The sequence below is a fragment of the Scylla paramamosain genome, chromosome 43, assembly GCF_035594125.1.
Source record: "Scylla paramamosain isolate STU-SP2022 chromosome 43, ASM3559412v1, whole genome shotgun sequence".
NCBI lineage: Eukaryota > Metazoa > Arthropoda > Malacostraca > Decapoda > Portunidae > Scylla > Scylla paramamosain.
In genome coordinates, this window is record NC_087193.1 from 1 (window position 1) to 22,625 (window position 22,625).

A 22,625-nucleotide genomic window follows, 5' to 3' on the forward strand; every position below is an offset into this window, starting at 1 on the left:
CTGAAGGCAGCCCATTTCCCTGGTGTGTTCTGTGATTGTTTGCATCTGTCATCTCTGTTTTCTGTGGTGTTGTTTCCATAGGTTCCTGGAGAACCAGGGGAGTGTATGTCTACATGAGGGTGTTTTCTATGGGCTGTAGTTGTTCATGGTGGTGTGTATGGTGTGTCAGGCTGTTCCAGTTTCTTGGAGGAGTCCAGAGTATGAGTCAGAAGATAGAAAATTGTCTCTGTAGAGTGTTTAATTGAGTCTGTCAGCTCTAGAGTAGAGTAGGATTGACCCCACATCTGTGTTTTTGTCTTGTCGGTAGAAGGTCTATGTCAACTGGAACATTGATGTGGTCATTTAGTCCTGGAACTACCTGGGTGTTTATTATATTGTGTATGTTGTTTTTGAGAAGGTCTAATGTATGGACTGTGGTGAGAAGGCCTCTGGCACCAGGAGGGGTGTGTGGTAGCCTGTGTTTTTTGTTGGCTTGAGTACTGTTTGCATGAGTGAAAATGTATTTTTGTTGTCAATTAGTGTGTTGTGTAGCTGGCACCTGTTTGTGTGGGGAATGATAGGGTTGAAGACATCAGTGTCATAGGGATTGGAGGGGGACATAGTGGTCCATTTGATGTCAGGGAGGTTGAAATCATGTACAATCCAGATGTGTTTGTCTGGTGTAAGGTGTGAAAGAGCTGTGTGAAGGTTGTGTGAGTATTCTGTGTTGGAAGATGGAGGTCTGTTGAAAGCTGCAAGTAGAACCCCATGGCCTCTCTGCACAAGACTTTCTTCCTTCTCTCACCCCAATTTTGTCCACCTCTGTAATGCAAAAGTTAACCTGTATTCTCAATCATTCATCCTTTTCTCTGGTAAACTCTGGAACTCCCTGCCTGGTTCTGTATTTCCTCCTTCCTATAACTTGAACTCTCTCAAGAGGGAGGTTTCAAGACATTTATCCTTCAATTTTTGACAACCACTTTTGACTATGCTTGGGGAAAAGCACCTCAGCGGGACTTTCTTATAAATGTATTGCCCTTGGCTGGTTTCCTTCCTACATAAAAAAAAAATGAATTACAGTTAGAAATTTTTATGACTGTCTTGCTAAATGGTGGAGGAAAGACTTCTGCAGAATCTGTGTCGGGTGTTAAGCATGTTTTGGTACCTACAGTGAAGTCTGGGTCATTTGTGTGTAGGGCAGGAGAGGCACTGGGAGAGGTTGCTGGGGGAGTTGGGGAATGGGGGAAGGTTTAGGTGAAGGGGGTGTAAGAGAGGTGAGGGTAGTCATGATGTGCAGGAAATGCCAAAAGCAATGGGAAATGGCCCTGGTTGACAGATTGATGGACTGGTGTTACAAGGGTGTTTAGGTGATGTGGAGCTTGAATGTCTTGTTGTGTGGTGGGATGTGTGGCAAGGTGTTGGTGGTTGTGAGGGTGAGTGTTGCTGGTTCATGGAAGGAAAATGTATATGAGATTTGTTAGTACTGTGTGTGCATAGCAGGTCAAAGGAGCTAGAGGTTGGAATAGGAGGTAGTGAGAAAGAAGATGTAGAGACATTAGGAGAGCCACATCTGCTGCAGATACACATGATACTATTGTTAATTGATCCGTGGTGCACCTGTGCAAACGATCTGATGCAGCCGACATGACACCACACAGCATGCTTGGACCGGTTACAGCAGATATCACATTGGATGCCCCTTTGCCTCACTAAGCTGCTTTGGCACAAACTGTCTTGAATGTGTGTTTGTATTGTTGTGGTGTGTTTTGGAGCAGTGTGAAGCATCTTGGCTAAGTGTGATGTTAGTGCTTGTGGATGATTTGGATGTGTGGTGTGGGGATGTAACTGTTCATGTCTGCACATGGCATATTAGTGTGTGTAGTGTAAGTGCCAAGAGTATTCCTGTTACCATGCTGAAGGAAAGGTGTAGCAGTATGTGGCATCTGTACTGGTGTGTTCTTACCTTCCATGAGAGTGTGCTTGTGTGGTGTTTTCTTGTTGTTGGCCAAAGCAACATTGCTGTTGCTGGTCATGGTGACTGGAACAACTGTTTCTGACATTTGTGTGCTGCCTTGCTAGGAACTTTTTTTTTTATTCTAAGAAAGTGATAAGACTTATTGAGTTAATAAAAAAGTAAAAAAGAGGCCAGAAAGATTTTAGAAATTAAATTGTGTGTCAAAGCAATGTATTGAACATTTATCTGAGGAGAAGGCAGGGCAGGGGAGGGGCCAGGTGCCGGAGAACAGGAACAAGGGTAGGGAGCCGAGGTGGAAATGTCCATTCATCTCAGAGTCAACAACCAAATTCCCTAGTACTGATATAAAGTCACTACTTCCCCCTCTGACCTTCCTAGTAACCCTGACCTAACCTATCACTTTCCCAATACCCCTGACCTGACCTATGACCTCATGCCGCCAGATCGGATCAGAGCTGTGTTATACGACTCATTGGAGTAACATCAGCGTGAGCTGTCTTACCCCGGCACTGTCGGCTGGCACTCATACCCTGGTACTCTCCGCTGATGGCTTTGGTGCTGCTGCCAGGTGGGTGTTTCTCTCTCTCTCTCTCTCTCTCTCTCTCTCTCTCTCTCTCTCTCTCTCTCTCTCTCTCTCTCTCTCTCTCTCTCTCTCTCTCTCTCTCTCTCTCTCTCTCTCACTGATAATAGAGTGACGATTTTGTGGCAGGGAAGTGGAGTACGTACTGCAGGTGACCTCGGCCTCAGCTACCCAGGGGTCAGTGAAGGGTGGCACGCTGGTCAGGCTGGATGGCACAGGCTTCAGCTCGGATTGTTCCCGCCTCAAGGTGAAGCTGGGCCAGGTGTATGAGTGTGAGGTGCTGCAGTGCTCCGATGAGGCCCTCACCTGCATCACCAGGCCCATCACCACCAACCACAGGATTGTGAATGTTGGCACCAGCTCTGGTGAGGCGCTGATTCATACACACACACACACACACACACACACACTTGATGATGCAGAATTCCTGTTAAAGTATCACTAGAGTCACATAAACCTCCTTGAAAACTCCAATAACATCCTGTGCAGTCAGTTAAACTATCTCTATCCTTGTTAAACTGCCCATAAAATCCCGAAAGTGCCTCTGAAAACCTGCAGTAACTTCCACCAGAACCTGTTAAAAGCAGTCAAGATAAGATGCTGAAACACTGATGAACACAGATGAAGCCTTTATCAAGCACCTCTCACTCACCAAACCTAGTCATCTTAGTACCATTTGTGGACTTCAAGCAACCCCATTACCTTCAATTTTCACAGAGACTGTATCATGGTATCCTCGTGTGCTGGAGGTAGTGGAGGGAGACTCAGTAACCTGGCAGTGGAGTAAGGTGTCTGAGAACTCACAGCTGCAGTACGGAGTGTGTGAGGTGGCCAGCCCTGTGGATAACTGTGAGGACGCTGATGGTTCTGGCTTCTTCTCAGGGACACAGACTGCTGCAGGTAAGGAAAGAGAGACTGGGATGAGGTGAGGGGGAAATTGAGACAGGAAAGCACAGAAGTGAAGTGAGAGAAATGAAGGGATAGAAGGATAGTGACAAGGAGAGAAAGAGAGAGATTGGAGAGTGTAAACAGGAAGGAAAGGAAGGAGGATGGATTGAAAAGAAAGAAGGAAGAGAGAGAAGGATGGAAGTGGAGGAAGAGCGGAGAAAAATGAAAAGAAATAGGCAGGAGGAGAAATATGAGTAGTTTTTTTTTTTATGTAGGAAGGACACTGGCTAAGGGCAACAAAAATCCAATAAAAAAATATGCCCACTGAAATGCCAGTCTCATAAAAGGGTCAAAGCAGTGGTAAAAAATTGATGAATAAGTGTCTTGAAACCTCCCTCTTGAAGGAATTCAAGTCATAGGAAAGTGGAAATACAGAAGCAGGCAGGGAGTTCCAGAGTTTACCAGAGAAAGGAATGAATGATTGAGATTACTGGTTAACTCTTGCATTAGAGAGGTGGACAGAATAGGGTTGAGAGAAAGAAGAAAGTCTTGTGCAGCGAGGCTGCAGGAGGAGGGGAGGCATGCAGTTAGCAAGATCAGAAGAGCAGTTAGCATGAAAATAGCGATAGAAGATAACAAGAGATGCAACATTGCAGCGGTGAGAGGCTGAAGACAGTCAATTAGAGGAGAGGAGTTGATGAGACAAAAAGCTTTTGATTCCACCCTGTCTAGAAGAGCAATATGAGTGGAACCCCCCAGACATGTGAAGCATACTCCATACATGGACGGATAAGGCCCTTGTACAGAGTTAGCAGCTGGGGGGGTGAGAAAAACTACTACTAATACTGCCACCACTACTACTACTACTGTTAATAATACCACCATGACCACCACTATTATTATTACTACTACTGCTACTGCTGCTGCTGCTGCTACTTCTACTTCTACTACTACTCCCACCAGTACTACTACTACTACTACTACTACTACTACTACTACTACTACTACTACTACTACTACTACTACTATTACTACTATTGCTTTCCCACAGGCTCTTTCACAGTGGCCTTCCCCCAGCAAGGCATCCACTATTATGCTGGCCCCACACTGCCTGGTGGTGTGGTGATGCGGGGCCAAGTCAACGTGGTACGGCCACCTCATCAGGCCCTCAGGATGGCCGTACTGCTGGGTGACAAGGAAGCCACCTACCAGGTTGCCGGGAGTCAGGTCGTCAACATGAGTGGCTGTGACCCCATCCTGGAGATGCCTCTGGACGGGTGTGACCTCCCCGACCTGACCACACCAGAAAATGGATACCTGTACTTTCATTTCCACACCTGTCACACACCTGTGGTCTCTGCCCTGGCCTCCTCCACCACCCACACTGTGAAGGGCCTGAGGTGAGGGCAGGCTGGCGCAGGCCAGGGTCCCTCTTGCATTAGTGATGGTAATGGTAGTAATGATAGCAGCACCAGTGGCAGTAATAATGGTTCCCCACGCTGAGTGTTTCCTGTTTTCTTTGACACAGCGGCCTGCAGGTGGTGGGCGGCGACTCTCTCACCATCACTGGATCAGGCTTTGGTGACCTGGCCTGCCAGGTAGAGGTCAGTGTTGGTGAAGCATCCTGTAGTGTGACCTCTGCTTCAGACACCTCTGTGACCTGCGATCTGGACGACCTGGACAACCTGAGGTCGGGTGCATACCTGCCCATCACTGTCAAGGCAATCAACAGGTGAGTGCAGCTAACATACAGACAGACAGATAGACAGACAGGTCAGCACAGATGAGAGAAACTGAATGTTTGAGATGATATGAGAAAAAAAAAGGAACATGCTTCAATGACAGAAATACAGCTTTGTACCACAGCAGCATCACCACACCACAGCACCACCACACCTCACCACACTATCATACATCACATTACTGCACTACACCACCAGAGCATCACCACACAACACCATGGCATTGCCATGCCACCACAGCATCACTGCACCTCACCACACCACCACACCTCACCACGCCTCACCACACCTCACCTGCAGGGGCATAGCAGTGACAGACATCGCAGGGTACAGCAGTGAGGGCCGTGTGGTGGTGGTGCCGCAGGTGTCCTCCCTCAGTCCCCTGGAAGGCTCCCTGGGTGGCAGCACCCTGCTCACCATCAGTGGAAGTAGTCTGCAGGGTCTGGTTGCCTCTCCTGTGGTGCTGGTGGGGGGCCAGACCTGTGTGGTGCAGAGTGTCTCCTCCACCACAGTCACCTGCCTCACTCCACCCTCCACCTCTGCCACCGTGGCCACCTTCACTCTGACTGTGGCCGGTGTAAGTGTTGTGTGTGTGTGTGTGTGTGTGTGTGTGTGTGTGTGTGTGTGTGTGTGTGTGTGTGTGTGTTATGTAGGATGGACACTGGCCAAAGGCAACACAAATCCAATAAAAAAAATGCCCACTGAAATGTCGGTCCCATAAAAGGGTCAAAGCAGTAGTCAAAAATTGATGAATAAGTGCCTTGAAACCTCCCCCTTGAAGGAATTCAAGTCATAGGAAGGTAGAAATATAGAAGCAGGCAGGGAGTTCCAGAGTTCACCAGAGAAAGGGATGAATGATTGAAAATACTGGTTAACTCTTGTGTTAGAGAGGTGGACAGAATATGGGTGAGAGAAAGAAGAAAGTCTTGTGCAGCGAGGCCGTGGGAGGAGGGGAGGCATGCAGTTTGCAAGATCAGAAGAGCAGTTAGCATGAAAATAGCGGTAGAAGACAGCTAGAGATGCAACATTGCGGTGGTGAGAGAGGCAGAAGACAGTCAGTTAAAGGAGAGGAGTTGATGAGACGAAAAGCTTTTGATTCCACCCTATCTAGAAGAGCAGTATGAGTGGAACCCCTCCAGACATGTGAAGCATACTCCATACATGGACGGATAAGGCCCTTGTACAGAGTTAGCAGCTGGGGGGTGAGAAAAACTGGCGGAGACGTCTCAGAACGCCTAACTTCATAGAAGCTGTTTTAACTAGAGATGAGATGTGAAGTTTCCAGTTCAGATTATGAGTAAAGGACAGACCGAGGATGTTCAGTGTAAAAGATGGGGACAGTTGAGTGTCATTGAAGAAGAGGGGGATAGTTGTGTGGAAGGTTGTGTCGAGTTGATAGATGGAGGAATTGAGTTTTTAAGGCATTGAACAATACCAAGTTTGTTCTGCCCCAATCAGAAATTTTAGAAAGATCAGAAGTCAAGCGTTCTGTGGCTTCCCTGCGTGAAATGTTTACCTCCTAAAGGGTTGGATGTCTATGAGAAGACGTGGAAAAGTGCAGGGTGGTATCATCGGTGGAGTAGATAGGACAAGAAGTTGGTTTAGGAGATCATTAATGAATAATAAGAAGAGAGTGGGTGACAGGACAGAACCCTGAGGAACACCACTGTTAATAGATTTAGGAGAAGAACAGTGACTGTCTACCACAGCAGCAATAGAACAGTCAGAAAGGAAACTTGAGATGAAGTTACAGAGAGAAGGATAGAAGCTGTAGGAGGGTAGTTTGGAAATCAAAGCTTTGTGCCAGAAGCTTTGGTGCACTGATGGGTGTGTGGAGTTCCAGCCAAGGCTGCATGTGTGTGCATATTTTACCTAGTTGTAATTTCCAGGGCCTGAGGTATGCTTGTGTGGTCCTGTCTCCATATCTACACTTGTGCAGTTGTTCCTTAAAGTTGTACACACTCGTTTCCAGTACTACCTCCTCACTGAGCTTGTTCCATACTTCTGGATTTCTTTGTTGGAAACTGTTTCTTTATGTTATTCAAGCATCTTTCTTTTTTTATTTTTTTGCTGTGGCCTCGTGTGTATCTGGTATTTTCTACTTCTCTTAGCAGCAGTTTCTCATTATCAATTTCTTCTATTCAATTCCACAATTTATATATAGTTATTAAGTCTTCCTGTTCTCTTCTTTGTTCCAATGTGGCAGATTTATCTTCATTAACTTGTCTTCATACGTTAATTCTTCCAGTTTTGGAACCATCTTCATTGCCATCCTTTGTATTCTTTCTATTTCTTTGACATGTTTCATCTTGTGGGAAGACTACACTGATTTAGCATATTCCAGCTTTGGTCAAATCATAGTGGTAAGTATCTTTCTCTTCATACCTTTATCCATGTAGTGGAATGCTGTTTTAATATTTCTCATCGTTCTATATGTATCTCTGAACATCTTCTGTATGTGCATCTCTGATTATTGACTGTCCTGTATATTCACTCCCAGATCTTTCTCTTCTTGTACTTTTATTATTTCTACATTTCCCATTTTCTAGATCCATTTTGGTCTCTTCACTTTTTCCCACTTACATTACATGACATTTTTTCATATTAAACTCCATCTCACATTTCTTGCTCCAGTCCCAGATTTTATTCAGATCCTCTTGTAGATTTTCAGTCTTTCATATGTTTTTATAATTTTGCATCATCTGCAAACAAATTTGTGTAACTCATTACTCCTTCTGGCATATCACTGGTGTAGATAAGGAAAAGTATTGGTGCCAGCACTGATCCTTGTGGTACTCCACTATCTACTTTTCTCCATTTTGACTTTTACATCCTTTACTGCCATTCTCATTTCTCTTCCCTTTAAGTAGCTTTCCATCCAGTTTATTATTTTTCCATTTAATTCTCCAACATTTTCTAGCTTCCATAGTAGCCTGTTGTGGGGAGCTTTGTCAAAAGCTTTTTTTTTTTTTTTAGATCTAAATGCACACAGTGCATTATATCAGTCACTCTTGAATAGAAGCTGATCAGATTTATTACACATGATTGTTTTTATCTAAAGCCATACTGCTTTTCTGATATTATATCATGTTCTCTAGAAGTTTTGTCCACTGCTTCTGCATCACTCTTTCACAGATCTTGCATACTATGCTGGTCATTGATACTGGTCTGTAGTTTAATGGCTCTTCTTTTTTTCCACATTTATAAATTGGCACTATACCTGTTCTCTTCCATTCCTTAGGCACTCTTCCAATTGATACTGAGCATTTTATTATGTCATATACTGGTTCAATTAACTGTTTCCTGTTAAAATGAAACCTGATACTCCATCTGGTCCTGTTGCTTTTCTCCCAGTTCCTCAACCATTTAATAAAGTTCTTTGATTACTGTAATTTCCCACATTTGTTCTTTTGTGTTCACATCTTGTGGTTCTTTAAATTCTGATTCTTTTGTGAAAACTTGGTGGAACTTTTTGTTTAGCAATTTACTCATGTCTTTTGGGTCTTCATATGTTTCATGTCCATCCTTCAACTGTTCTAGTTTTTCTTTGAGTTTAATTTTTCCATTTATGAATCTAGAATAGTTTTGGTTTGTCCTTGCACTTCTCAAGTGCATCTTTTACATATCCTTTTTCTCCCCCTCTCCTTATTTACACATATTTATTTCTTGCTATCTTAAAGTCTTTATTTTTTTGGTTTCCACTTCTTTTCGTTGTTATCCATGCTTCATCTCTTTTCTCTTTGCTCTTGCACATCTTGCGTTAACTACACCAGTTTTCCTTTTTCTTTAGGTTTGTATAGTGGGACATATTTATTCACTCCTGCCTCATATAGTCTTATATTGCCTTGCATATAATTTGCTTTCTTCAGCTTTCTCCTGTCCGTTGCTTCATAGAATCTCGTAAGATATTTACGTTAGCTTTTCCATAGTTTCTCCTGTTTTGTTTGTAGGATTCATCCTCTGCACTGACATCACTGTCAGTCTCTATTTCTATCATTATATGGTCACTTTTTTCCATGGGGGACATGTATCATTTCTTTAGTTAGGTCAATTCCTTTTGTTAATATTAAGTCAAGTCTTGTTGGTTCATCATCTCTTATATATCTTGTATTTTTGGTCACCCATTGCATCATTGTGTTTTCTATAGTCAGCTTCAGAAATCTTTCTCACCATGCAGTCTTGTTTCCTCATGCCTTGAATGTTTCCTAATTTATTTCTTTGCAATTGAAGTCACCAACCAATAATTCTGTTTTATTACTTTTGATTAATTTACTCAAATGCTGAGTGGTATCTTCTATTATTTTCTCACAGCCTTCCTTGCTCCAAGAATTTGTTTTGGGTGGTACGTGGGTTGTTATTACCATCAGTATTTCTCCATGATTATCCTCCAAGTTAACAGTCACTATTTCTGCTTTTCCTTCCCCATATTTCATTATTTTTGTTTTCACCTCATTTCTTGTCATTATCATTACACCTCCCCCTCCTTTGCCAATCCTGTCTCTTCTCCACATATTGTAGTTGTTGTTAATGATAGTCTGATTTTCTTCTTGTAGCTTTATTTCCGTTAAACACGCTATCTTCAGATTCTTTTTCTTTTAAATAGTCTTATAATTCCGTAACAGTCCGTCTGTGTTGGTGTACATCACATTCAGTCCTTCATTTTTGCAATTTTTTTCTTTTACTTTAATTTATTCCTTTTCCTTTATGTACCATTTTTTAACTCTGTCTCCAAAAACTCTCCAAAACTCAAAAAAAAAGTTTAGTCTTTTCTTCTGTTCTTGATTAATTTTTCCCTTTAGCCTCTTTGTGTGTGTGTGTGTGTGTGTGTGTGTGTGTTTGTGTGACATGCAGGAAAGAGCTTTGCTTGTGCTATCCTGTCTCTATATCTATTTTTATCTAACTTTGTCTTAAATTTATGTATTGTATTTGTATCAATGACTTCTTTGTCCAAATCATTCCAGACCTCCACAGTTCTATGTGGGAAGCTATTTTCTTAACATCTCTTCTACATGCATCTTTTTTAAGTTTTCTGCCATGTACCCTTGAGCCTCTTGTATCCCACATCACCAAGTCCTTCCTATCCAAGTTTTTCATTTCAGTCATCATTCTGTATAGTATGATCAGATCACCTCTCTCTCTCTCTTCTCTGTTCTAATGTTATAAGACACGATTTAGACATTCTTTCTTCATACATTAGATCCTCCAAACTTGGAGGTGACTGTTGCTACTCTTCCTATTTTCTTATAGATTTCTTGGTATTAGGTGACCATACCACAGCTACATACTCCAATCCTGGGTGTATCATGGTCACAATAATTTTTTTTTTATCATTTCCTCATCCAGATGTGCAAATGCTGTTCTTATGTTTTTCAGTGTTAATAGGTTTCACCTCTTACCTTGTTCATGTGTTTCTGGTGACAGCTTGTCAGTAATAATTACACCAAGGTCTCTTTCTTCTGTTCTTTTATTGTGTGTGTGTGTGTGTGTGTGTGTGTGTGTGTGTGTGTGTGTGTGTAGGGTCTGTTTTCTTTCTTATCCTGAGGTGCTGAAAGAAGGCCTTGGTGCACAGATGGATGTGTGGAGGTGCAGCCAAGACTGTGTGTGTGTATTTACCTAGTTGTGAAATACAGGACAAGAGGCACACTAGGCTCATGCTGTTCCATCTCCATATCGACTTTTATCCAGATTTTCTTTAAATTTATGGACTGTCTTGGCACACAGTCTCATCAATAAATGAATTCCACACTGCTATGCTCCTGTGGGGAAAACTATGTTTCTTGATGTCTCTTCTGCAAACACTCCTTATCAATTTCCTTCCATGTCCTCTGGTATCTCTCTTATCAGGTATCACAAGATTATCCCTGCCCAATTTTTTCATCCCTTCCAATATTCTGTATAGTGCTATCAAATCACCTCTTTCCCTCCTTTTTTGTAGTGTAGTTGGGCCCAATCTCATAAACTTCTCTTCATAACTATGCCCTCTTAGGCTTGTAGGGATTTTAGTTGCAGCTCTCTGAATTCTTTCTAGCTTCCTGATATCCTTCGTCAAACTTGGTGAGCACACTAATGCTGCATACTCCAGTCCTGGATGTGTCATTGTTGTTTACAATTTTTTTTTTATCATATCATCTTCATTGTCGGTGAATGCCATCTTCATGTTTCTCAGCAGATTGCATGTTTATCCAGTGATCTTGTTTACATGCTTCACAAATGACACTTTATTAGAAATGATTGCTCCCAGATCTTTTTCTCTGATCTTATAGTAATTTTCTCATTCCCCAAATAGTAGATGCCTTCTGTTTTTCTCGCACTTTTTCCAAACTTCACCACACTACATTTCTTGGCATTAAAGTCCATGTTCCATCTCAACAATCATTTATTTATCTTAATTAGGTCTTGATTCAGAGCTTTGCAGTCTTTTTCATTTGTTACTTTTCTCATAATCTTAGCATCATCAGCAAAGAGACTCATGTGGCTTGTCATTCCTTCCATCATGTCATTTACATATATTGCAGAACTTCACTTATTACTGGTTTCCACTTTGACTTATTGCCTCTGATTACTGTCCTCATTTATCTCTCCGTCAAGAAGTTGGTCATGCATTTTAATAACGATCCTCCCAATCTTCCTATATTTTTCAGTTATCCATATTAGCCTTCTGTATGGTACTTTGTATAATGCGTTTTGCAGGTCTAAGTACATGCAGTCAGTCCATCCATCTCTCTCTTGCACTATGTCCATTACTCTTGTGTAGAAGCTTATCAAATTTGTTACACAAGATCTTCCTTCTCTGAATCCAAATTGTCTGTCTGTTATCACATTGTTGTCTTCCAGGCATTTCACCCATCTGTTCTTGATGATCTTTTTGCAGATCTTTGGTACCACACTTGTCAGCAATACTGGTCTATTGTTAAATGAGTCTCCTTTACTTCCAGCCTTGTGAATTGGGTAATATTCGCCTATTTCCAATCTTTGGGTACTTTTCCTTCCAACAGGGTGGTGCTAATTATATTGTGTATCACCTTAGCTAGTTTTGGGCTACACTTCTTTAGAATCCAGCTTGACAGACTATCAGGTCCCATTGCTTTCCATACACCCAGCTCTTCCAATATATTCTTTACTTCTTCTGTTGATGTTACTACCTCTTTCAGACCAGTCCCATTTTCCATCACTATCCTTTCTTCCCTAAAATAATTTTCTTTAGTAAGCAGTGAGTGGAAGTGTCTGTTGAACACTTCAGCCATCTCTTTTGGGTCTTCGACCATTTCTTCTCCAACTATTACTCAGCTGATGTCTTCTTTACTCCTCAATTTTCCATTCATAAATTTTTAAAACAGTTTTGGTTGGTCTTTGCATTTATGCACAACATTCTTTTCATAATTCTACTCATCTCTGTGTATTTTAACATATTCATTCCTCTTTCTTGTATAATTGGTCCACAAGTCATGTCTCTTATATTTCTTCCACATTCCATGCTTTTTTCTGTCTCCAGTCTAGCTGTAGCACATCTCTTGTTACTCCAATCCTTCTTAAAAAGGTTTTCTGTTGATTTCATAGGTGTCCATTTCCCCTCTCCTTTATTATAAATGTTCAGGAAGGTGGTCCACTCTCCTTCTATATCACCCATTTGAAATACTTTGTTCCAATCCATTTCAATGAAATACTTCCTAAGCTGTCCAAAATTTGTCTCACTGCAGTTCAACCATTCTCTCCTGTGGTCTTTTCTCATATCTATGTTTTTATTCATTACTAAGAACTGAATCAATGCATAGTCACTTTTATCTATTGGTTTTTTGTGTTTTAAATCCTCTATTATGGCTTGTTCCTTCGTAAAAATTAGATCCAGCTTTGACAGTATTTCATTTTCTCTGAATTTTGTGTCTTCTTTAACCCACTACATCAGAATATTCTCAACAGCCAACTCCAGTAATTTGGTCCCCCTGTGATGACTTGCTACGTTATGTGGTCCAATTTTCCCAAGATATCTCTTTACAGTTAAAGTCTCCTGTCACTAGTTCACCTCATTTTCATCCAGCAACTTGGATAAACATGCCTTTATGTCTCTCAGCATTCTCTTGTATTCTTCCTCACCCCTTGAGTTGGAATAAGGGAAACATAGGTCACTGCAGTATTTTGGCATCTTCCCACATTTCTTTTTAAGGCTATTTTCAGTACCTCTGCCTTCCCCTCCCCACATGTAGTAGATTTCACTGTCAATCCTTGTCTAATTAGGAGCATCACACCTAAACCCTGCTTAAATCTTTTATTTCTCATCCAGAGGTTGTAATTTCCATCATCAATATCTAAAACGTCCACATCACTCTCCAGTTTTGTTTCAACAATTGCCATGATATCTGGCTTCTCTTCTCTCTTAAACAGTCTCTAACTTTCAACACTACTGGTATCAGACCATTTAAGTTAGTATACTCCACTTTTAAACCTCCCCTTCTGCATTGTCCTCTTTCCTCTACCACTTTCTCAGCCTCATGTCTGTGACCCTTCAATAGAACCTCTTCTCCACTTCTGGTCTTTTTTCGTTTTTTTTTTTTTTTTTTTTCATTTAATTCTCTTCTTAGTTCATTTATAGTAGCTCTCTCTTCTCTGGTCCTATCTTTTTCATCCACACTTGGTTGTACTCTTCAACTCTGGCCAATTTCTAAACTTTGCCTAATATTTCTTCAGCTGCTGCTTGTGACCTGTGTGTGTGTGTGTGTGTGTGTGTGTGTGTGTGTGTGTGTGTATGTAGAGTTGTTGTAAGCCAGCTTCTCACTATTTATGAGTTACGTTAGAGCTGTGAAGTCTTTCTGCTCACCAAGTACTGCTACTTCACTCTCATTCCTCAAGTCAAATTACTTAGTGGTTGGCCCAAGGGTTTGAGTGGGGCACGCCATAAACACAGCTCTAAAAGTTCTATAATTATTTATTAACCAGTGAATTATGATCCCAGTCATTACTCCTTAACAGCAAAGTGAGTGATGTGTTGGGCCAAAGCACAAGGGGATGGTTTTGGCTGCACATGTGTTGTCATTCTGAACAGCTGAATGAGGGTTGTCTTGTGAGGCTGAACTGCTTGCATCACCATTACTCTTGTGGGGGGCAGTGACAGATGAGTGAGTGTTGTCTTGTGAGCCACTTTCGCCGTCATTAGTCTTGCATGGGGTGGTGACGGCACTGGTGTCAGTACTATGTCATAGTGTTTTATTTCTATTCCTGAGGTGCTGAGAGAAGGCCTTGGTGCACTGATAGGTGTGTGGAGGTGTGTCTAAGGCTGTGTGTGTGTGAGTGTGTGTGCATACATGAAGTTAAAAGAACACTTGTCTTCACTCTAAACTTGAGGCAAGAGGAACACAGCAGAGTACTAAGTCAGAGCTGCTGCCTGGATGTGTGGTGAGGCACTGTTGGCAGTGGTACTCATGTGTGCATTACTGTATTACCTCATGGCACATCTTCCTTTCAGTGCAGAATGATCAAGATGAGTGAATTATTTAAGTCTGTCACCATATCTAAGACTAGATGTGTATCCAACATCAACAGTGTCTTGGCAAAAGACTATATAAATTCCTTTTCTCGTCTCAAACCATAATATGGTAATTTGGTGTCTTTTGAGTGACTAAATCTTAAAAAGCTTAAAAGAAAATCTCCTGCAGGTGCCGGCCAAGATGGACACCCTTACCTTCACCTACAGTGAGGCACTCACCCCTGTGGTCACCAGCATGGCAGTGCAGGGCGAGGAAGTGACATTGTCTGGCCACAACTTTGGCAGTGACAACACCAAGGTCACCATCACTCTGGTGCAACAGTCGGTCCCCCATGGCTGCCGAGAGGTGCCTCAGGAGGAGGAGAAGGAAGACTTGATGGTGGAAGAAAGGGAAGAGTGGTGGTGGTGGTGCTGAAGGATGAGGTTGAGGACTTCCTGGGTGTGGAGGCGGGTGATGAGATGGACTGCCTGGTGGAGACAGTGGCCGAGGATGAGGATAACGTGCTCAGTGGTAAGTACCTGCATGGCCTGGGGCAGAAGGCGAGGCTGTCCCTGGTGGATGTGCTGGAGGCCCCTTGGGGCTTCTGGGGTAGCTTCACCGGCACCGGGGCAGCCACCTTTGAGGAGACGGTGCAGCTGGGTGCCTGGCGCATGGCTGGCATTGGCCCTCTTCCCCACATACTGGACCACAACCCCCAGGAGAGACACCCACAACAGAGTCACTCAACAGAGGACCATCCCACCTCCTACTCCTGCACCATCACCTCTCTCACCCCCACCAAAGTGTCCTGCACAGCAGCCGGCCTGTCCGCAGGCTCCTACAGACCCATGGTGACCATGGCTGGGGCTAGGGCAGTTATGGGCAACAAGGTGACCTCCACTACCCTGCCCGTGGCCTCTGCCCTAACACCTCAGTCCGGCAGCATCAACGGAGGTGCGGTGCTGGTGGGGAACAGCTCGGGGTTCATTCCCGGGTACATGATGGTGGTGGTTGGTGGTGCTGAGTGCCCCATGCTGCAGGAGAGTGCCAACACCATCTCCTGCCGCCTGCCACCTGGCATTGAGGGGGAGGCAGCGGTGGTGGTCAGTGTGGCCTGCAGTGAGAATGTGATGGCTGCCAAAGCATTCATCTACGCTGCAGCCGTCACCCCCATGCTTCTCTCTGTCACGTGAGTCTTGATGCCATGCACCCCACTTCACCACACACACACACACACACACACACACACACACACATCTTCTGTATCACTGGTGTTTTGTTTATAATAATAATAATAATAATAATAATAATAATAATAATAATAATAATAATGATAATAGTAATAATAATGATGCTACTACTACTACAACTGATAATAATAATAATAATAATAATAATAATAATAATAATGATAATAATAATAATAATAATGATAATAATATAATATAATAATAATAATAATGATGATAATGATGATGATGATAATGATGATGATGATAATAATAATAATAATAACAGTAATGCATTATTAATATTATCATTATTAAATATGTTCACTAATTTCAATGAGAACAAATATTTATCATCATGTTCAAAGTGATTGTGTTGGCCAGCACCCCCACCACCTCATTTACCCAGTGACCTCAGATCTTGATGTTGCAGGTGGCGTAGGATCACTCCTGAGCTGGGTCTTTGTGTTGGCAAAGACAGTTCAGTCTTCACTAGGTGAATTGCCACACTCTTGAATCTTCTGAATTTTCCACCATCTGGCTTCAACCACAGAGTCATTCAAACTAAATTTATCTGTGCTGTATACCTCTCATCTAACTTCTCTGACTATAAGAAATTCTTTGACTAACTTCCAAAGTGGAGCACATTCTGACTCTCTTCCCTTCTGCAGAGATCTCCATTCTTGGAGACTTCAATGTTCACCACCAGCTTTGGCTTTCCTCTCCTTTCACTGACCATCCTGGTGAACTAGCCTTCAACTTTACCATTCTCCACGACCTAGAGCAACATCCTACTTGTATTCCTGACTGTCTTGGAGATATGCCCAACATTCTTGACCTTTTCCTGACTTCTAATCCATCTGCTTATGCTGTTACCCTATCTTTTCTGTTGGGCTCCTCTGATCACAATCTCACTTCTGTATCTCATCCTATTGCTCCAATCCCTCCTCAGGATCCCCCTAAGCAGAGGTGCCTCTGACATTTTGCTTCTGCTAGTTAGGGGGCCTGAGGAGGTGTTTTGATGATTTTCCTTGGAATGACTACTGCTTCCATGTCACAGACTGTCTCTGTGTGCTGAGTACATAACAGAGGTGATAGTATCTGGCATGAAAGCGTACATTCCTCTCTCTTTTTCTCGACCTAAACCTTCCAAACCTTGGTTTAACACAGCCTGTTCTTGTGCTATACATGATAGAGAGATGGGTAACAAAAGGTACTTGAGCCTTCCATCACCAGAATCTCATGCACTTTATATTTCTGCCTGGAACCATGCAAAGTCTTTTCTCCAACAAGCCAAAAACTCCTTCGTAAATAGAAAGTGTCAAAATTTTTCAAGATCTAACTCCCCTCATGACTTCTGGCACCTAACCAAACACATCTCCTATAACTTTGTTTCTTCATCTTTCTCTCTTTTATTTCAACCAGATGGCACCACTCTGATCTCATCTATTTCTAAAGCTGAACTATTTCCTCAAACCTTTGCTAAAAACTCTACCTTGAATGATTCAGTGCCTGTTCCTCCCTCTCCTCCACCTTCTGACTACTTTGTGTTACCTATTAAAATTCTTCACAACGATGTTTTCCATGCCTTCACTGGCCTAAACCCTCAGAAGGCTTATGGACCTGATGGGGTCCCTCCTATTGTTCTCTGAAACCGTGCCTCCGTGCTTGCACCTTGACTAGTCAAACTCTTTCAACTCCATCTGTCAACATCTACCTCTCCTTCTTGCTGGAAGTTTGCCTACATTCAGCATGTTCCTAAAAAGGGTGACCGTTCTAATCCCTCAAACTACCATCCTATTGCTTTAATTTCCTGCCTATCTAAAATTTTTTAATCTTTCCTCAACAGGAAGATTCTTAAACATCTTTCACTTCACAACTTTCTATCTGATCGCCAGTATTGGTTCTGTCAAGGCTGCTCTACTTCTTCTGGCTTTTCTTACTGAGTCTTGGTCATCTCTTTTAGAGATTTTAGAGAAACTTTTGCTGTTGCCTTAGACATATCAAAAGCTTTTGATAGAGTCTGACACAAAGCTTTGATTTCCAAACTGCCCTCCTACGGCTTCTATCCTTTTCTCAGCAACTTCATCTTAAGTTTCCTTCCTGACCGTTCTGTTGCTGCTGATGGTCACTGTTCTTCTAAATCTATTAACAGTGGTGTTCCTCAGGGTTCTGTCCTATCACATATTCTCTTCCTATTATTCATCAATGATCTTCTAAACCAAACTTCTCGTCCTATCCACTCGTATGATGATGATACCACCCTGCACTTTTACACGTCTTTTCATAGATGTCCAACCCTTCAGGAAGTAAACAGGTCACAAAAGGAAACCACAGAACACCTGTCGTCTGATTTCTCTGAAATTTCTGATTGTGACAGAGCAAACTTAGTATTGTTCAATGCCTCAAAAACTCAATTCTTCCATCTACCAACTCAACACAACCTTCCAGACAAATATCCCATCTTCGTCAATGGCACATAACTGTTCCCCTCTCCTACATTGAACATCCTCGGTCTGTCCTTTTCTTATAATCTAGACTGGAATCTTCACATCTCATCCCTAGCTAAAACAGCCTCTATGAAGTTAGGCGTTCTGAGACATAGCCAGTTTTTCTCACCCTTCCAGCTGCTCTGTACAGAGGCCCTATCCATCCATGTATGGATTATGCCTTTCTATGGATTATGCTCTTCTAGACAGGGTTGAATCAAAAGCTTTTTGTCTCATCAACTCCTCAATAACTGACTGTCTTCAGCCTCTTACTCACTGCTGCAATGTTGCATCTCTTGCTATCTTCTATCACCATTTTCATGCTAACTGTTCTTCTCATCTTGCTAGCTGCATGCCTCCCCTCCTACTGCAGCCTTGCTGCACAAGACCTTCTTTTTCTCACTCCTACTCTGTCCACCTCTCTAATGCAAGAGTTAACCAGTAATCTTATCATTCATCCCTGTCTCTGGTAAACTCTGGAACTCCCTACCTGCTTCTGTATTTCCACCTTCCTGTGACTTGAACTCCTTCAAGAGGGAAGTTTCAACACACTTATCCTTCAATTTTTTATCACCGCTTTGGACCCTGTTTGGGGACTTGCATCTCGGTGGGTTTTTTTTTAAATTGGGTTTTTGTTGCCATTGGCCCGTGTCCCTCTTACATGAAAAAAGTTCAACAAAGGACTGTTGTTAAGACACTGCACGTGAGGTGGCCCCCAGTTTGGAAGTATTGTAAATGAATGTTGCGATGAAATAGAATGGGTCTTTGAGACAACAACAAATAAGATGAATGATGATAGTAATAATAATGACAGTGATACTAATACTACTAATATTGATAGTAATAATACTACCTAATAATTATAGTGACAATAATAATAACAATGACAACATAATGTTAGTGCTCACTTTGTTCATTATCTAGCTTGTAGGAATTTTGGGTCAGCAGTCTTCACTTACCTCAAGACTCACAGGTCAACCAAGTGTTCCACCATGGAGGGCATGTCACTCACACCAGTTCTTCAGAATTGTTGTGCTTTAACACAGTCTGTGATGTAGCGGCAAGAAGTGTGTTTGTTGTTCTCAATACACAGCCTGCACTCACTGCTTTCACACATCAGAGCTTGCTGTTGGCCCAAATGAAATTATAGGGGCATAGGATGGGATTATCCCTTAATGAAGCCAACAGGTTGATAATGTCATAATTAATGTAGCCAAGGCCAGAGGCAGAGCCAGAGCCAGCCATTCCAGTTCATCAGTGTGGAGCAGAGCAGCCAGCCTGCCAACCTTCCACAACAGTGTCTGGGCACTAAGCAGAACTGAGTGTGGCCCTTCAGGTGGCCTGATTCCTGTATGAGTAACTTTTTTGTGGGGCCAGCCTGTTCAGGCCACTGGACAGGCCAGCCAGAGCATGCATGCTGGCCTCAAGGCTTAGTTTGGAGGGAGTCTAACGAAAAAAAAAAAAAGCAACTTTGGAGTGGTAGAATCGCGACACCTTGACCACATATGTAACACAAACTACTTTTGATAAACAAGCATAATCCCTGACTCTCATAGGACTCTGTGGGCTCTCTTCTCTCTCCTCCTCTTGCCTCCTTAAAACTTCATTTCTTCTATAAATAATGTCCACAATGTCAAGTACAGGGTCATCAGTGAGCTCTTATGCTAAGAAGAGTGCTGTGGGCGGCCATTTTTGCTGCTTCCTGCTGATGGACTGCCCCAAACGAACGGGGGTGCAGGGTTAGAGAGAAACTTCCCGTATAATGCACCCCTGGTCACCCCTTGGTGACCTTGTGTGACCTGCCCTGTGACCTTGTGAGCAGCGACAGCACCACAGCCATAACCTGTGTGGCACCAGCCCTGCCCCACAGTGAGTAGTGGTGGTGGTGGTAGTGGTAGTAGTGTCATTATTACTGTTATTCATGATAATAGCAGTATTATTATCATTAGTAGTATTATGATAATTCATTGATAATGATAATAATGACAATATAACTAATCCTTCCTTTATTTGTCTCTGTGTGTGTGTGTGTGTGTGTGTGTGTGTGTGTGTGGTGGTCAGTAAATTATCTCTATCAATAAATTATCTATCTGTACCTATTTACCTATCTATTAATCTATTTACCTACCTATCTATCTATGTATCTATCTATCTATCTATCTATCTATCTATCTATCTATCTACAGTATGTCTACCTGTTTGTCTACCTACCTACCTATCTATCTATCAATCAGTCTGTCTGTATAACTGAATCTGTTAACTAAACCTTCCTTTTATTTGTTTATGTGTGTGTGTGTGTGTGTGTGTGTGTGTGTGTGTGTAATGATCAATAAACTATCAATCTGCTTTTCTATCTGTCAGTTAACTATCAATCTGTTCATCCATCTGTCAATAAACTATAAATCTATCAATTTATTTATCTATCTCTATCTATCTATCTGTCAATTAATCAATTAATTTATCTATCCATCCATCCATCAATTTATCCATCCCTCAATCCAACCATCCATCCATCTATCCATCTACATGGTCCAGGTGAGGCGGATGTGACATGTGATGTGGTGGTGAGCAGCCCGAATGGTTTGTCTGCCAGTCTGCTGGGTGGCTTCACTTACCAACTGGCTCTCACACTCTCCCTCACTGGCCTGGAGCCCCAGCGAGGTGGCACTGCTGGCGGCACCTCCCTCACCCTCACTGGCACTGGCTTTGGGTAAGTACCACAGTGCCTGGTGTTTGTGTGACTTCTGGGTGTCTGTGCTTCTCTGCCTGCCTGTCTGTCTGTCTGTATGCATGCTGTATTTTCTGCCATATAACCTTGCTTAACCTGATCACTGCCCCCTCAGGTCAAGCAGTATTGCAGTGACCTGACCTAACCTTGCCTAACCTTAAGACAAGTGACAACATAGTGACCTGACTTAACCTTGTCTAACCCAGCCACTACCTCCTCAGGTCAAACGGCAACATAATGATCTGACTTGACCTTGCCTAACTTAGACCTTATCCTCCCTAGGTTGAGCGGCAATAAGGTGACCATTGGTGGGTCAGAGTGCAAGGTGACCCAAGAGGGTCCGACCAGCATCACCTGCATCACTGAGGCTCACCAAGGGTCGGGTCAATTCCAGGTCAAGGTCACTGCCCCTGGGAAAGGCTTGGCAGCAGCTGTGAGTGTTTATGTGTTCTTTTGTTTGGTGAAAGTGTTTTGCTCTTTTTCCTTCTGTTTTCTTGCTTAATTTGATGTCTTTTATTAATTTTTGTGTTTATAATTTCTTCATCTCCTGTTTCATCCTTTTAGCCTCATTTTCTCCTTTCCTTTCTTAACTTACCTTCCTTTTTCTATCCCTCTATCCCCTCTGACCCCTTCACCCCTCACCTTTCCTCCCTCACCCCTCATCATTGATCCCTCACCTCTAAAATTCACCACTCAGCACCCTCATCTCATTCTCCTCCTTCACCCACCTCACCCCTCACCTCTCACCCCTCATCTCCACAGCAGAACAATAGTGGAATCTTTTCCTACATCGACCTCTGGAGTTCACCATTCACTTGGGGCAGCGAACCGCCACCATCACAGGGGCAGCTGGTGGTGGTGACTCAGGGCAAGACACTGCTGCTGGACCAGTCAACACCAGTGCTGAAGATGTTGCTGATCCAGGGCGGCCACATGGTGTTTGATGTGGAGATTGTGGAGGAGCTGGTGTTGCGGGCAGAGTATATTTTGATCGTTGGTGGTGGCTCTCTCAGTATTGGGTCGGAGGATCAGCCTTTCCCTGGTGAGGCCGTCATTGAACTGCACAGCAACACACACTCCACTGAGCTGCCCTTGTATGGTGCCAAGGTGAGAGGCTGAGGGAGAGTGTGGGGGTGCCATGGGGAGAGGGAGAGAGAGAGGATGCCAAGGTGAGAGGCAAAGGGAGAGAGAAGGATTTAACCAGGATTCTATGCCTTTCATGGATTCTGGTGGAGGTTGGTCTGGTTATCAAGATGCATCCATGATTGTAGTGGTGAGGAGGATGAGTCTGTCTATCTGTCTGTCTGTGTGTCTGCTTGTTTTTCAAGGAATCTAGGCTTTCATTCTGTTGGTTTGTATTGTTGTGATCTGTCTGTATGTTTTGTCTGACAGATAGATCACAACAATATAAACCAGCAGAATATAAGACTAGATTCTTTGACAGACAGACAGACACAGACAGACCACAACAATACAAACCAGCAGAGTATAAGACTAGATTCCTTGACAGACAGACAGACAGACAGACCACAACAATACAAACCATCAAAATGAAAG

The 22,625-nt window shown here is 42.9% G+C and overlaps 2 protein-coding genes across 11 annotated transcripts in view; both read left to right on the forward strand.

Annotated features, from left to right (window-relative positions):
* The first annotated feature begins 2,097 nt into the window (after positions 1 to 2,097).
* Positions 2,098 to 15,192, forward strand: LOC135093697 (fibrocystin-L-like). Of its 2 annotated transcripts, XM_063993209.1 has the most exons (7): positions 2,098 to 2,522; positions 2,664 to 2,899; positions 3,252 to 3,434; positions 4,474 to 4,822; positions 4,951 to 5,154; positions 5,465 to 5,741; positions 14,812 to 15,192. In XM_063993209.1, the coding sequence occupies exons 1-7, from the start codon at positions 2,380 to 2,382 to the stop codon at positions 15,055 to 15,057; spliced, it is 1,638 nt and encodes a 545-aa protein (XP_063849279.1). In that variant the 5' UTR covers positions 2,098 to 2,379; the 3' UTR covers positions 15,058 to 15,192. The 2 variants fall into 2 exon arrangements, with proteins under 2 accessions (XP_063849279.1, XP_063849281.1); XM_063993211.1 differs by lacking the exon at positions 2,664 to 2,899 and having other exon boundaries at positions 2,379 to 2,522.
* Positions 15,193 to 16,075: 883 nt separating this feature from the next.
* LOC135093695 (fibrocystin-L-like) overlaps positions 16,076 to 22,625 on the forward strand; it is a 43,485-nt gene continuing 36,935 nt past the window's right edge. For 4 of the 9 annotated variants that reach the window (XR_010263460.1, XR_010263462.1, XM_063993206.1 and 1 more), the window contains exons 1-4: positions 16,081 to 20,209; positions 20,876 to 21,050; positions 21,351 to 21,501; positions 21,831 to 22,175. Coding sequence is in view for 3 of the 9 variants with exons in the window: in XM_063993206.1 (XP_063849276.1) it covers positions 21,978 to 22,175 (198 nt within the window). In the remaining 6 variants the exon portion in view is untranslated. Of the gene's footprint in view, positions 20,210 to 20,875; positions 21,051 to 21,350; positions 21,502 to 21,830; positions 22,176 to 22,625 lie in introns of all 9 variants that reach the window. The other 5 variants (XR_010263463.1, XR_010263461.1, XM_063993207.1 and 2 more) reach the window with 5 other exon arrangements.

Excerpts from the sequence above, each read along its gene's own strand:
- LOC135093697 (XM_063993209.1), top strand. The coding sequence starts at position 2,380 with ATGACCTCATGCCGCCAGATCGGATCAGAGCTGTGTTATACGACTCAT. Across the intron at positions 2,900-3,251 it reads GAATGTTGGCACCAGCTCTG|AGACTGTATCATGGTATCCT; the intron begins GTGAGGCGCTGA and ends CAATTTTCACAG. Across the intron at positions 3,435-4,473 it reads AGGGACACAGACTGCTGCAG|GCTCTTTCACAGTGGCCTTC; the intron begins GTAAGGAAAGAG and ends GCTTTCCCACAG.